The sequence below is a fragment of the Chanodichthys erythropterus genome, chromosome 22 (genome assembly GCF_024489055.1).
Source record: "Chanodichthys erythropterus isolate Z2021 chromosome 22, ASM2448905v1, whole genome shotgun sequence".
NCBI lineage: Eukaryota > Metazoa > Chordata > Actinopteri > Cypriniformes > Xenocyprididae > Chanodichthys > Chanodichthys erythropterus.
The window spans coordinates 19343764-19359781 of NC_090242.1; the positions used below are offsets into that span (position 1 = coordinate 19343764).

General features: G+C 39.1%; 1 protein-coding gene across 4 annotated transcripts in view; it reads left to right on the forward strand.

Moving 5' to 3' along the window:
* Positions 1 to 16018, forward strand: part of rxraa (retinoid X receptor, alpha a) — a 178267-nt gene that overhangs the window by 83768 nt on the left and 78481 nt on the right. For all 4 annotated transcript variants that reach the window (XM_067375039.1, XM_067375042.1, XM_067375043.1 and 1 more), the window contains exon 2: positions 8970 to 9080. In XM_067375039.1, the coding sequence (XP_067231140.1) occupies positions 8970 to 9080 (111 nt within the window). The remainder of the gene's footprint in view (positions 1 to 8969; positions 9081 to 16018) is intronic.

The window sequence follows — 16018 nt, forward strand, 5'->3', positions numbered from 1 at the left end:
TCATGTCGTTCCACACCCACAAGACCTTCATTCAGCTTTGGAACACAAATTAGGATATTTTTGATGAAATCCAAGAGCTTTCTGACCTCGGATAGACTGCAACGCAATTACCACTTTCAAGGCCCAGAAAGGTAGTAAAGACATTGTTAAAATAGTCAACGTGACCACAGTGGATCAACCTTAATGTTATGAAGTGACGAGAATACTTTTTGTGTGCAAAAAACAAACTAAAATAACTTTATTCAACAAATTCCTCTCTTACCTGTCGGTCTCCTACGCTGTTGACATAGAACCTGGAAGCGCTGCACTGTGTTTACTATGTCAGAACGCCGACTCTGTATTGGCCAGCTCCTGCGTAAGCATCACATGCATGCGTCGTGATGCTCACGTGAAAAGCATCGGTCAATACTGAGCCGGCGTTCTAACATATCATATATGTTCAGGTGTTCAAGACCACAGTTGCATATTGTTTCTCAATGTAAAATGTCTTAAATATTTATAGAATTATTGGTCATAACACGATAAAATACTTTAACAATGCTAATATACATAAGCCAAATACACAGTTTGACAACATCATGATAAATAACAGTCAGAAGCAGCGTGTCTGACTGTGGTCTTAAGAGAGTCTGCTAAGTCTGTGCCATGTTCGGAATGAACATTCAATGTGAGACTGAGAGTAGCATCTGCGGTCACAACTGTTAGTGGCACAGCCCTTTCACACCTACACAGAACCACACTTAAACACACAGTTTGTCATCTTGAGAATAAGAAGGTGCAGGCACCGAGAAAATGCATCATTTCAGTCAACTGAAGACATCCACTAGTGTTAAGCCCTTTTTTGAAGACTCTTTTTGTCAGGTTGTGGACCTGAAACTGGAAAGGGGTTGGAATTGAGATATGCAAAACTAGGTTTTAAAAATTGCTTAGCTGGTGGGTTACCTGAATGACTAGTTGAGTAAAGAAATAAAAAACTGAATAATTAGGCTGGTTTTGAGTTCACCTGACTCTGATCAGATGCATTGTGAGCATTTAGGTAAGATGTGTTCTTGTGTTAAAAAACAGAATGGCCCAATTCGCACGACACGTTTCCACACCATTAAAAAATACAGTGCTCTTTGTGGGATGTTCAAAAAATTAGCAAGACATGATTCAATGGTCAATATTTTTTTTTTTTTTTTTTTTTTTTAGCATGAGTATGGCTGTAGTGCTTATGCTTTAAAGTTGCAGTATGTATTATTGACAGCTAGCGGTTGAAATGGGTACAGGAATCCAAATTCAAAATAGAGAGAGTTGTCCTCAATCTGACAACGAGCGTGAGCGTTGAGTTTGCTCGTTGCCAGATTGAGGACACACAACAGGAACAAGCTCAATTGACAATGGGAAGGCGAGGAGACTTACACACTGTAGATTGAATTAATTTATCCGTGTTTTAATATGCCTCTGGTCATTGAGATTTTTAGATGGATGTCGAGGCTTTTTAGGTCAGGTAGAATCTGTGATCTCTGACCATATTTGTTTGCTGGCTTCCATGGTTGTGTTTTGCTCCAACTGGCATCCCAGGGTGTCAAAATACTATTGGGTAAATTGGCAGTGGGCGGGATCACACACACCAAAACAAAAACGGACATTCTAAAACGGAACGCACATTTCAAAGTAAAATAACTGGCTTTAGCATTGTTTTTCAGAGAAGTGAGTATGTGCACTTAGGATGTTTCTTAAATATCTGCTAACATATTATTTATGCCACCGTCTTGAATAATTAGACTAATTGTTTTCTGATGGCTACTTGACCATTGTGATCAATTCTGTGTCAAATGTGTTTGCTGCTTAATATATTTCAGGGTGAGAAACAGCTGTTCTCTAGAGCGATGTGGCTTAGTAAGCCATCTAAAAAGGCTGGTACAGGAAGGTTGTGGTTATGGGTTCATGGGCAGTTAGGGTGGCAGGGGGTGGATGTGGTATTTAGTTTAAAGCAGCAAGCACCTGATGATATCAGCGTAGTGGGGTCTGAGAGTGGCCTTTGACTTGACACTTAAAACCACTGTGCTCAGCATGGGGCCAGCAGGCAGACCTGGTGTCAGTCTGTGTGACCTGTCCCTTTATTTATTTATTTTTTTTTTGGATTGTTCAAGGCAGAACACCTGTGGTCTCAGCAGTGGCCTTGTAAAGGCTGGAATTTCAGAGCAAGGTAGGGTTACGCCCCCCGTCGGGACCTTCACTGTTGAAGCGAGGGCGAGAAAGACACAGAATGTGTTAAATCTTCACGTAAAACATAAAGCTTTTCAAGTCCTCCCTGTTTTTTATGTCTCTCACTTTTATCTTGACCTCTGGACAGTGTCCTCCTTTCCAGTCCTACTGAAAACCTGGTTTCGCTGACTAAACGTGAAGTCAAAATGCGTTACAGGCCTTGACGTCACATAGGTTATTTCCAAAGAGAGGGGCGAGAGAACAAAGGCTTGATGGAAAGGTGCAGGGGGAAGGTTTCCAGTCGAAATGGACAGTTTGCTGAGCAAAAGGTTTGACATTTCCTTCATGCTGATTAGCATCCAAGACATGTGCTCTCCGATGAAAGAGCGATTGTGCCCATGCGTCATTGATTTCCAGAGTAGCTTTTGGGGTTTAACCAGGAGACCCAACAAAGTCAGGCTGTCATTCTTGATGGGCTTTGATTAAAGCACCGTGGAGGTTGCGTCTGTCCGATCTAGCATAACTGTCATTTCGGTAATTGAATCTAATGAGAGGCTTCTCTGCCTGATTATTTCTGTAAGTGGAAAGCAAACATCTGAAGTTAATTTTTGGACACTACAGTGGAATACACTCATAGGCCATGAGAGAACAGGGGAACCGCGTTTGGAACGTGTATCCACAGAGAGATTGTGCTTTGAAAGGGTTATTGGTTCATCAGTTCAGGGGTTGTTTAAAAATCCTCTGCGTCCTTCGCATTAGATTTAAAATACGCTCCTCTGAATGCTTCCACATTCAAGGATGAGGCAATCTGCTTAACGTCAGTAGCTGCTAATACAGAGAAGACGACACAATAGGCTTTTCAAGGACATGAGGAATGCACTACGCCCATGCTTCTCTGAGCTCTTAAGGCTGTTTATTGGGCCCAGGAAAAAAGGACCCTGCAAAGTGTGTTTACAAAATTGAGTCAGTAATCAGATGGGCACGAATATAGTATTGCAGATGAATCTTCATGATCTAAACCTTTTTTCCAATTCAGTACTCTGACAAAAGCGGCCCTGAACCACTGAAATTTAAAGTTGAAGTGTGTAATTTCTGCATCACAAATCTGAATTGCAAAAAAAAAAGACACATCAGTAATGATCAGACACAAGATTTTTGAATATTGAACGTGTATTTGTGTGTATATTAGGGTTGCAACGGTTCAAATTACTCGCGGTTGTTTTTTATCACGGTTTTAGGATCACGGTGTCGGTACAGTTCGGTATGTGCTATGTTCAGGGGAAAAAAGGACTACTGTCAAAACAAAAAAATAAAGAAAATAAAAACAAATAATCAAACTACAAGCAATAGCACAAATAAATAGAGCAGAGCAAAGATGCAAATAAAATAAGCAGTGCTTTTCAGGTATCTAAAGATTTCAGGTACAGAAACTGAATAAAGTAGCTAATCAAATGTAAAACAAAATTGCATATTATCTTCACTGTATAAATTAAATAAAGATATTAATCATTAATTATTATTAAGTTACAAAAGCTATTCAGTCAAGGGCAATGAGCAATGGGCAATTTCCTTGTCGTTTGTTGTTCGATTAACATTAAAAACATACAGACAGCAGGAATATTAGGCTGCTGTCACTTTAAGACATAATGTGTACACTGATACTGAACAGATGCGTTCTTTCTCGAGTGTTTAAGTTCACTTAAGAAATAACCTACTATATTTGCTAGGAAACTAGTCAAGATAAGCATGCGGACATAATTTTTTTGTGAATTTGTCCGTTCAAGCGCAAGACTTGAAAGAGAACTCAATATTTGCAAGCTGTACACTCGCTTCCGTGTGTGTGCTTACCGAGAACCATTACCCCCATGGTGTTTTCAATATTCAAAAATCTTATAATTATTTATAATAATACATACCTGAAAGAAATCCTTTTAGATGAGAAAAAAATAAATAAAAAATACTGATATAATAATATAATATAAATATAATAAATATATTAAACATGTAATAAATAAATTATAATATTATATTTATAAATAATATCCTTTATATATTTATTTATGAAAATTACCATCTCATATACCATCAAAAAAACCATCTCATACTATCTCATCTCATTACCATCTTTTTTACACCCTGTTGTCCTTGTGGTCTAACAAAATCAGAATTTTCATATGCAGGGTTTTTTTTTTTTTTTTTTTTTTGCAAAGGACAGTTGCAAAGGGAGATTAAAAGCACGATTCAACCTTCATGTCCTTCAAGAGCACAACACCAAAGAGCATGTGCGTTCAGCCCTGGGCCATGACTTTAAACATCTTTAATATTCCTCTACCAATACTTGATCTATCAGATAAAGCCATCCCAAGCTGCTGATTGCTGTGTTCGTTTCATGTCTCTCGTATCACTCTGCCATCTTTCTTCTCGTATAATAAAATAACTTCAGCTCCTCCTCCAGAGTCCTAATCACCCTGCCGACATTTATTTTGTGATGATGTACAGTCAGCCCATCATTATTAAGTACTTAAATGACACTGTGCTTTAGGATTATATTTCATGATGTGAAAAATGATTAATTAAGGTCTATTTTTATAAGCACAATATTCATGGGAGCAACGTCTTCCACTTGTATATTTACTGTACTTTGCAGATTGGCTACTGATTCAGGATACTGAATCAGAAGAGAGGGATTAAACATGACTAATCAGGGATTTGCGCCAAGTCATAAAGCTCGAGTCCAGAGGAACTGTTAGAAGACAGATTACTTGATCTTAATATTCATCAAGACTGTTTAAGATACAATCACATGTTCACACAGTGGGATGTTTACACACATCTCTGATTAAAACCCATAAATAAAAGTCAGACGGCTAGAATAGCCTGTCCGTTGGTGGGCTTTAATTCTGAAATTAAACTGAGTGCTTTATTATTATGGGAAATATGATTTTAATTGGATCCATTATGAAACCATAAACGACTGAGCATATCTGGCAAAATTTGAGCATATCTGAAGCATTTTAAAGAGCGTTTGTTTACATTAGACCCTTTTCTTTGGGACTGTGATTGAGAACTTCCTTTTCCCTTCTCCTTTTTTTCCCCTTTTTTTTTTATGGTGGTTCCTGTCCTTCTGCATTACCCGTGTTTTTGGAAAAGCAGAGGTTGACTGGGAGCCTTAGCTCATGTGTTAAAGCGGTAATTTTCAGTGACATCGCTCAGAGCAAGCGGGGATGTGTCATTGTCCGCCCTTCACTGGTTACACAATACGGAATCTGTTGGGCTGAAATGAAGGTGATTCACTCCGTCGGGCTTTTAGGCAAGAGCTAATGGGCCCCACTGACCAGTCGAGCCAGGAAATGAGGGATACGCCACAGGGAAATGTGTCCCCAATGGCATAAATTCATTTTGATGACCGTCTCTGATTACTGTCTATTTATTTCAGCCATGTTCAAGCCTTGTATTACATGCTTAATTTGGTTTACGCTGGATTTGTCTGATGTTTTGTTCGCTGGATGAAGTGTGTCCTAGAAAGCGAAAGTGTGAGACCTTAATACCTTTCCTTCTTTGCTGTCCTTTTCATTGCCTCTACCAGACTTTTACTGTGTTAATGAATGGGTTTGCACTTTAATCTGTGCAAATTCTCCAATAAACAATGACTAATCACCTGATTAATAATAAGACTTGTGCTCATACGTAGCATAACAGTTTCCTATAATCTCTTGTGGTTTTCACATGACGCTGATTGTTCATTAATGCATATTTCAGCTACTTGATTTTTGAAAACCAGCTTATTTGTTTAATTTAGATAGAGCATTAATATTCAGCACTTTCTTAAAAGAGGTAGTTCACCAAAAAAGATAATTCTAAATGATTAACTCCTTTATGATGTTCTACTAAAACTTTATGCTATTGTTTTTTTCTTTAAACTTTTCTTCTTCTTTTTCCATTCTGTTCATAGAGAACAAAAATTACCAAAAAGTACTATAAATAGTTCATATGACTCAAGTTACTGATAATAATAGTTACTGATAATCTTCCCCTCTAGTGAACTGTTAACATGAGACTTGCTCCAGATCGTTGAGTCAATAAGCTGAAGTCGAGAACCAGATTAGTCTGATTCATGGACAACTAATTTAGTACTATTTGTGAACCAGATCAATTTGTCCATTGAAAAGAACTAGCTCAATGTAATGATTAGTTCACGACATTGCACTGATTCAGATCTTAAGTTCAACTTATTCAGTGATCCAGTTGTAATGATTCTGAAGTTAACAAATCGCTCAAGGGGAATGTTATCTATTGTATGGCTTCAGAAGATCTAGGAATATAGAGCACAAGGCTATTTATATTTTTATTTATGAGATGGGCAAATGTGGTCACTGTAAATTGTAGTTCTATGGAAAACCACACTATGAAGATTTTTTTAGAAATTGTTCCACTGAAAAGTAACAGCAAAATGGGTTTATAACTACATGAGGGCAGTTTTCATTTTTGGCAAAGTAATCGTTACATAGTTTGATTGTTTCTGTCCCATTTCCTGTCTTTGTCCAGCTCTTTTCAGTCATTATTTTTTAAAACAGGCTCATTAATGTCTGTAGTACCTTGCCTTGGTATCGTCTTTAAGGTTCCTTGTCCCTCTCTGACAATTCCACTTTTTTGTCATTTTAATCAAACAGCTGCAGCAGTACGTCCGTTTCCTGTCTCTACCCCCCTCCCACCCCCCTTTCACCAGAGCATCAGCATCCCAGCCAGCTTATCATGGGGAACTAATTCAATATCCCTGTGCCTGATTTAAATGTCATTGGCTGAGCTCATCTGGAATGACATGTTTTTCATGGTGGAAGTAAAGGCGCTTTATTGAGCAGGGACCAGAGTGGGGGGATGCAGCTGCCCTTCGCTCTTCAAGTTCTTTCCGATCCGAAAGGTCTACGAGCTTTTTAAGATCATTCGGTGCACATTCAGCGCAAGCTCGCTCATCCTATCTCTCATTGGTTCTGTGAGTCATCACGCATCCTTAGCTGACTTGTGAAAGTAGACTACAGCAAAAGTTGTATTCTCAAATGTCAGTCTAGAGGTTTCTTTATTTTGCTCTCTTAATTTTGTGATTTTTTTTTTTTTTTATACTAATGCAAATATCACATTGCCTTTTTTTTTTTTTTTTTTTTTTTTTTTTTTTTTTTGCAGGTTGTTCATTTTTGGCACTTTTCCACTGCATGGTACTGCTCGGTACGGCTCACTTTTGGGGGGTTTTCCACTGTGTAGAGTACCTAGTACCTGGTACTTTTTGTACCACCTCAGTTGAGGTTTCAAGCAAGCTGTACCGATACTAAAATTTGACATGTAAACACTGCAGATCACTGATTGGTCAGAGAGATTGTTAATACCAGCTTCACTGTATTTGAGACACGAGACACCAAACCTGCTAGATTTAAATAGTAACAGCCACCACAGTTTTGTTTGCACAACTTTTTTTAAACTACTGTCGCATGCAACTTGAAAAAAGAAATGGCTGTATCATGGTCAGAAGACAAGGTGACGGCGCAACTATAACAATCACTCTATAATCCCACCCACTTTGAAGCAGTACTAAACTGAAGTGGAAAAGCAAACCGAGCCAAAGTAGAGCGGGGCGAGGCGAGTCGAACCGAGTCATACCATGCAATCCTTTTTCAAGGATTTTAATCTCCTTAAAAGTACTTAAGGAGATAGTTCACCTCATTTATTCACCTCACCTATTTGTCAAATATTTGTCCAAACCATTTCTGCAACTGGACAACTGAGCCAGTGAGTTGACTCAAGAATACATAATTTTGTACATTTTATATTGAAATGTAGGATATTCTTCTGACCTAACTTTTGTGTTCCACAGAAGAAAGTAAGTTATACGGATTTGAGACAAAACTTGAGTATTGTTCAGTTGTGGGTGAACCTGTCCCTTTAAGATTAAATATTGATTGACAGCAAACCCCTTGCGGTTGCCGTTCTGTGATCTCTCGCCATGTGGGTGATGATATCAGTTAACCCATTGTACCAGAGAAAAGGTCCCTATGTGTGGATTGGCCCAAAAGCCCTGAGATGCACAGCATGGCTTCTTAACCTGACCCCTGCAGGCATGCCTGTATCATCTGGCCTTTTGCCCATACTGAGTCATCCGCCTCCGATCTCACCCCTGCTCCTTTCTTAACTCCCCCCCGGCGTTTTTTTACCCCCTTGCATGCAGACTCGCATGTCTGGCAGCCTCTGGGGTTGTGGGTTGGAGAACAGGGAAAAACTGGAAATGTGAGAGGTTGACTGGGGCTTACCATGGCACATAGAGGGGCAATATATGAGGCAGGACGAGTCAAAGAAGTTGCTTCTTTAAAAGATCAATTTCAAATATAAAGGGCGAATAAACATGTGCTCTGACAAATCTGTCAGTCTGATTTTGAAATGGGCAATCAGAAGTCTGTATTTTTCAGTAGAGAGGGACAGCATGACCAACATGATTGTAGTCTATTGTAATACACTATTGTGAATGCTATGCTTTAGTTATTCATGTTCCATTAAGTTATGAAAAGAGCATATTCTCAAGTTGCCTTCCATTCTGACTAGCAAGTAACTTAATTCATGCCATTTTATGGAGATAAAAGGTTATTTATTAATATTACGTTAATCTTGTGGTTGTGTTTAAATTCATAGGTATTGGATGTGTGATAATTGTTTTTTCTCAGTGATTATTTGACATTACAATTATGTTGACGAAATAGTTCCATCATCAAGTTAAATCTCATGTGTTTCTCCCATAGGGTTCCTGAAGCCCCAGTGCTCGTTACCACCGCCGCCTCAGAGAGGACGAGCAGAAGCATGTACGTGTTTCAGCGGAATGTGTGCTCTTCATCAGCGCAGACTTTCTACAGGTAACGTAATGCGTATTCAGGACTGCATATTCACTTGCGTTCTACGCAGGGCGTAAACATTTAGCAATAATTCAACTTTTGGCAGCTATGTAGCTCCACCATAAAATAATTCTGCCTTTTTGTGTGTGTCAACTGTTCCCATGAAACCTTATGGTTCTTACTTTGGAGAACACTCAAGATGCATGCATAAATCAATGCATTGAAGTCATATTTAGAGCCCTAAACGGATTTCCACCGCGCTCAGCTGTAACTCATGCCAAATGTGTCTGGTCTTGTAATATGTCTGCATCTGCAAGAAACAAGACTCATCTTGCGCCACGTGCGTACACATACACACTCTCTAATCTGAAGTAGTGTCTGGCCCGCTCCACATCTTTCAGTCCTGCAGTGTGTTATTTACAGTTTGTTATGCTAGGGCTGATGGGCAGATGGACATGTTAGCAAACGGTCTTCTCTTAGTGATCCTTATGGCGTAGAGTTACAGCACATTCCTGACGTGTCCCTGTGGTATGTGGAGAATGATATACTGTTGGCTTGCGTGTAAGCATGTTTTCTTATTGTGGTGTCTTACATACATACAGTGTAGTAACCTCTAGACCAGTTAATGGCAAATGACTCTTGGACTGATTCATAAAAGGGTTCATAAAAGACTCCTGTATCAATTAACTTAAGAATACTGTAGGGCAGTGGTTCTCAGTTGGTTTCGTGTCTAGATTTTCCATTGCGCATCAAGTAGTGACTGAAATAGTGCTAAAATTGCTCATCATACAGAATTGAATGCAAATATTAATTAATTTTACAGTTTTGGATGAGGATGTGACATGTCTGTATTTTGACTGGGTTCAACTAATTGACAGATGAATTGTTCAGTTTGAATGTCCTTTTGAAGTCAACACCAAAAGATATGTAAAATGTTTACTCCTAATGTTGATAAGCCTATTCATTTAGTTATTCTTCAAATGCACAGTTATGTGGTTAATTGGGTTTAATTAGTTGCGTTTAGTATCACATTTTTTGCCCCATCATAACAGATTTGCAACCTTTTTTGTGACACCAGATAAGTATAGGAAACACTCCTGTGTATGTATATAAATGAGTTAGTTCTGTGACCCTACACATGTGCCAGGTGCATTGTGGGAGACCTCATCCATATATGCTATTCAAATGGAATATCATTTCGATTCATCTCTTTGATTTTGCTTTCAAAATTGGATTGGTTTTGACAGTCACTTCTTGGACTATTATTATTATTATTATGTATTATTTTACAAAAGCCCCAAAGGGTTCAGCATTTGCTCAGAAGCAAAAGTTGAAGGCCCGTTTATCCCTCACAATACCCATGGGATTGATTTAATGTATGTTTTATACTCTTTCAACCCTGATAGGCATTGCAACCATGTTTCAATGGCCACTGCAGACAGTCCTCACGCATCATTTACAACAAAGGGCTACTTTTATATATGGTATACAGGGAGATTTCCTTGGTTTAGTTGGTTTACTTGGAGCCATTCATGCTCAAGTCGTTCTGTTTGTGAAAAATGTTAAATATTTCCGCAAGCTGGCGTGGTGGTCTTGAGACGCTCCAGAGAGCTTTGGCAACACAAATAGTTTTGCCTATAAAAATGATTTCTGTCTACATATTGTCTTTTCCAGAGCCCATAATAGAGCATGTGGAGAACGAGGCTTTAAAACCAAGCGTGGTGCTCAGCAGTCTGTTCGCGGTGAAACTGTTACTGTGGAAACCCTGTGGTCTAGTGTGGTGGCTAGCCTAACTGGAGTCGCTCGTTTATAGAAGTAGTAATAGCCATGTTTCTAATTAGGGAATGTGTTTCCGTAAATCTCTTCAGAGCGGGAGGATGTGTTCCAGTCTTAGCTTGTTGCTTGTACCGTGGTGACCAAAATCACACATTAGAGTGAGGAAGATGACATGAGTTTGTTGGCGAATGAAGCAGGCGAAGGAACGTCACCCGTGGAGATCTGAATCCCTGATGTGGTGGCACTTTGGCTTCCAGTGGTTTTTACATTGTTTTACTGTTTTTACAAAACATAGGCCTACCCTTACTGGAAAGAAACCGTGAGAAACACGGCATCCTTCAGTTCCAACTTCATTTCAAAGGCACTTGGTTTTTTTATTAATAATTTTTTTTAAAGAAAAGCGCTCGTATGAAGTGCGCAAGAGGGAGCACTTAAAAAACTGCTGCGGAGGGGCCTCACAATGCCGGCCTTGTACTGCGTTCTGGGCTCTTCTTGCTGCAGCGAGTAGAGGAATGGAAAAGATTATCCACAGGAATGTCTGGGGTGCCCTCAAACGCAGCGCTCCGCGTGACCGGCCAATGGGAGAGCTCGACCGAGTGGCGGGCTAATTTTTTCCTGATGAACTCAGCCGCCTGCTTCATAATAGAGTCTGATTGCCAGCGCTGAACTCACATATGGTCCATGTTTGGAGAGCCCCAATGACAGGACCACTTCTGTAGCGGGCAGAGGGAGACGATCGCTGGCTCAGTCTTTTGTTGTTTCATTAGGGTTGGGTAAGGACGAGGGTTTAGTCAGACTAATTTCAGCCCACTTTCTCCTTCAGGTGTGGGAGTTTTTTCTTTAATTATTCGCTTTTTATTGACATCACTTAACTTAAACTCAAGTTACGCCCCAAAGCCAAACCTTATTACTTCTGGCCACACTTAATTTTATTGGTTGAGTCGCGGTGCATCTCTCGGTTTCATAAATCCTCCCAATTAATTTGGAGGCCATTTATTGTCCCGAGTTCTTGGAAACAACTTTTGCAGCCCCATAACGGCAAGTGGCGGTAGAATTAACCACATAAATAACTTGTTTTACTTGAGGTGGGTGTGTTTTAGCTCAGTGGAACGTCGCCAGCAGCCTACAGAGAGACAAAAAGAAAATGTGGTCAGGCTTCCCGAGACCAAAGCATGTGTTTGTAGACCTTGTGGTCGCACGGGAAGGGGAAGGGGCACTCGGGGGTCGAAAGGTGAGGGAGGTCAAGGAAAGGAGCTTGTTAGCTGCAACATGTTCTGCGCTCCTTGTTTTTTAATTGGCTCTGGTTGGCGTCCACGCACGCCCTAGCCACTTCCTGTTGGCCTGGGGCCGCCAGAAAGGGGCCTGGAAACTCCAACTTGTTGATTATAGAGTCAGGCTCTTTATTCGCTCTGAAATCCATCACTACCCGGCGTACAGGCTATTTTAATGGTCATATTTATTTAAACTGGGCTTCAAAGGTAACCATGTGGAGAAATAACAATTCGGCTGCCATTTTTAACATGCCTTTGTCATATGTACTCATGTTGGTTTATATTCTCACAGTGAGCCTGCAGTCTGTCATTATTTGGGTCGTGGCTGCCAAAAGGGTTTGGGCTAATTGGATTTCGAAGTTCATTTTCATCAGCTATTTGATAAAGACCTGGCAGCGATCCTAAAAACTCCAGCCACCCTAGGTTTCTGCACCATTGAGAACATTCCATACGTCGGGAGTGTAATGAAGAGAAGCAAAACGAAAAGTTTGATCAGAGTGATCTCATCTGGGAGAGACGTTTTACTTTATTCCCTCATCAGCCCAATGTAAACACTGGAAGCAAAGTGGGAGTCATGCGGCTCGTTGTGATGGATTTTTCCCTGTGACACTGTCAAGCACTTTTGTGCTAATCTGCCAGCTAATTGAAAGCAGCTTGCTTTCATATCCAGTGTTACAATGCCCATGCCTCTTGAAATTAAAATGATGGAGGACACATCTGTGATATTGGTTATAATAGATGTTTTTTGGATCAGAGATGTCAGGCGCTGTGATGTAATAACAGAAAGTGCAGTGTGTAATGCAGGCCATTGAACAGGCATTTTTGGAGCTATTAGCACTGATCTGGAGTGAAGTATCTTTAAATATTTCACTGTCTCTAGTTGAGAGAAGAACCATGATTAATATGAGATTTCTTGTTTTATCTTCATAAAACATATTTAAAATGTGTTTCCTTTTCAGGACTTAATTATAAAAAAAAGACCACCCCTTGTGTTATCATAGATATCATGTTACATGTCTTTTTTTGTAGCAAAAAGGATGAACAATACCGCTATACACTGGCTTAGACCGCCAATACAAATACATAGCCACAGTTTTACCTCAAATGACTGCAGGACAACACACACACTGTAGCCTAAAAAGCTTAGAGCTTAGATATATGGGATGGTCAGTTTTTTTACAGTGACCATCTCTGAAGATGAGCTCAGCTGACATTCTTACAGTTACATGCCAGCCAATCAGAGCCAGAGAGACAGAAAAAGCATGTGTGAAACCAAAGTGTGAGTGGCAAACGTTCGAGAGATGGGGCTAAAACTGGAAGAAGAAGCAAATGAAACCAAGAAAAAAATGGAAAGAGTTACAAACAGAGGAAGTGGAGTTCACATTGGCACAGTGTGACAGCAGCCGCTCGTTGTGTCTGGGTCAGGAAAAAAAATTGGAGCAACTAAGCCTTTGATAAATCTTTGAGCTCTTAATCTCTCTGTGCCACCATCGCAGTGAAATCCTATCTCATTGTCACAGCTGACCGAGGGGGTTGGTGGGCGGCAACGCCATGTCTCACTCTGCATCTCACTGCCTTCCTGGATACACAGCCTTTCCCTGGCCTTCTGTCTGTTTCGTCATTAAGCTTTAATTTATGGTGATCATGGCTCGAGGTCAACATAAAAAAACGTAAAGTAAAAGTAAAGTTAATTTTGATTTCTTTTTTTCCTTAAATTCTTTTTTCTAAAAGGATCTTATTGTGATAAAATGATGCACTTTGCCAAAGAAAAAAACTCTCAAACTTTCTCAGCTTCTGGAGGGAAGAAAAAACAAAACAAATTTTGACTTCGATACGATACCCGACTAAAATACTGAATCAATACCATGACAAAAAATTAATAAATAAAACTAAAACGGTAAAAGTGATTGGATAATATGATGGAACTTAAAATTAATTGTTTTAGAAATTTAATTAAAAATAATAAAAACTCGCTTGACCATTCCCTTCCCTTTATTTACAATAATAATAATAATAATTACATGCCACAGTGTAAACATCCTTACAGAGAAGTTTGCAACAGTCACATTATCAATCATGTTAAATCTTATTTTTTAAATGTAATTGTATAATCACAATGTAATTGTTACTAAAAATAAGCAGAAATGCAATCAAACAATATGACACATTCTATATAAGAAAAATAGAAATGAAATAAGCAGTGATTTACATATTTCAGTTAGGCTACAGTAGGTCTTTTTAATAGTAGCATTCAAGTAAGAAATCAATCTAATGTAAAGAAACACTGCATTGTCTTCACTCTATAAGTTAACTGTACACTCATTCTTAATAAAAATCAGTCAAGCATTAAGTCATTTTTCTGTTTGGTTATCATTAATCACACAGACAGCAAGCTGGTTTATTAGGCTGCTGTCACTTTAAGACCTGCACGGATCCAATACACGAACACATCCGATTTCCTTCTCAATTGTTCACGGTCACTAAAGACATACCCGACTGTGTTTACGTGAATACTTGCCAGGATGTGCATTTTGACATATTTTTGACCATTCAAGGGCAATAATCTGTGAAAGAGACCTGAAGCCAGGATCTCATGCTGATGCGGATCATCCTTAAATGCAGCTTCAGGTCTGAGTCAGGCAGTGCGAGTGTCCCAAGCTTTATTTTTTCACGTTGCTTTCTTTTTCATGCGCTGATATTTGTTGGAAGCAGAGCTCTACACAAATATCCTTACTCCTGCTGTCATACATTGAGGCAAATTAAGAAATATGGCTCTTATTAGAATGTTGTCATTCTTAAACAGTAAACTTTTGTATCATACCATTTTTAGTAGCAGGGTATCACGATATCTTTCTAGTAACGGTATATCGTGCAATACTAGTTAGAATGTAAACAATTGGCTGACATTCTTGAAAAAACAATATGAATTTTTATTTAAGTCTTGTTGCTTTTCTCTCTCTAAGTTTAGATATGTTTACAGTGCAACTGACTGCTGGAAATGGATTGAGATGACACAGTCTTTCCAACCACAGTAAAATATTACAAATAGGCTCTATTATTTGTTTGCACCAAGCATTGTTTTAGGATCACACTTAGGGTGACATATAAAAACAATTGCGAATTTGATATATTGTGGCGTCAGAACCTTTTTTTGCGTTCAGCTTGCGCAACAATATATTCTTGGATATTTTGAGTCTTACACCAGTAAGACATACACTTCCAAAGGAACTGGCCAAGTGATTTATTTATTGATCCTGTTTTTTTTCCCCCGGATGAGTGTGTGCGGCTGTCCGCACATAAATTACAGTAGTTATGCCCAGAGCTTCTCACTTATCTGTGACTGAAAAATACAGACTCTTTAGAACGCAGCACACTGGCTGTTTGTGTGTGATTTGCTTGTTTATGTGTGCATGTGTTTATGGAAGACTAGCTCCAAGTGTTGTTTGGATGGACGCCTCCACTGAAGTCATCTGATTCCAATATGCATAAGATCCGTCCTGCCAGGGACAACAGGATGCTCTGGATCAGACACACATAGGTTCACTGTGCATGCTGATTTTACAAACATGAAGTACTGACGTACTTTAGCAGTGATCTTTCATGCTCCTTTGGGATGGATGGGGAAAAATTCAAAGGTCTTTGGGAATCATATGCAGAACTTGTTTGGATTGGGCCAATTATGCACATAATATGTGACCCTCTCCATAATTTTGACTCAGACACATTTCTAATTTGAATCTAAAGACTGTAAACAGTTTTCACAGATTTTTTATTCATTAAAACATACACTACTTTTCCACAGTTTGGGGTCAGTAAGATTTTTTTTTTTTTTTCATGTTTTTGAGTCTCTTATGCTTACCATATCTCACTTATGATTTTGTTATGGCAAAGCTGAATTTTCAGCAGCCATTT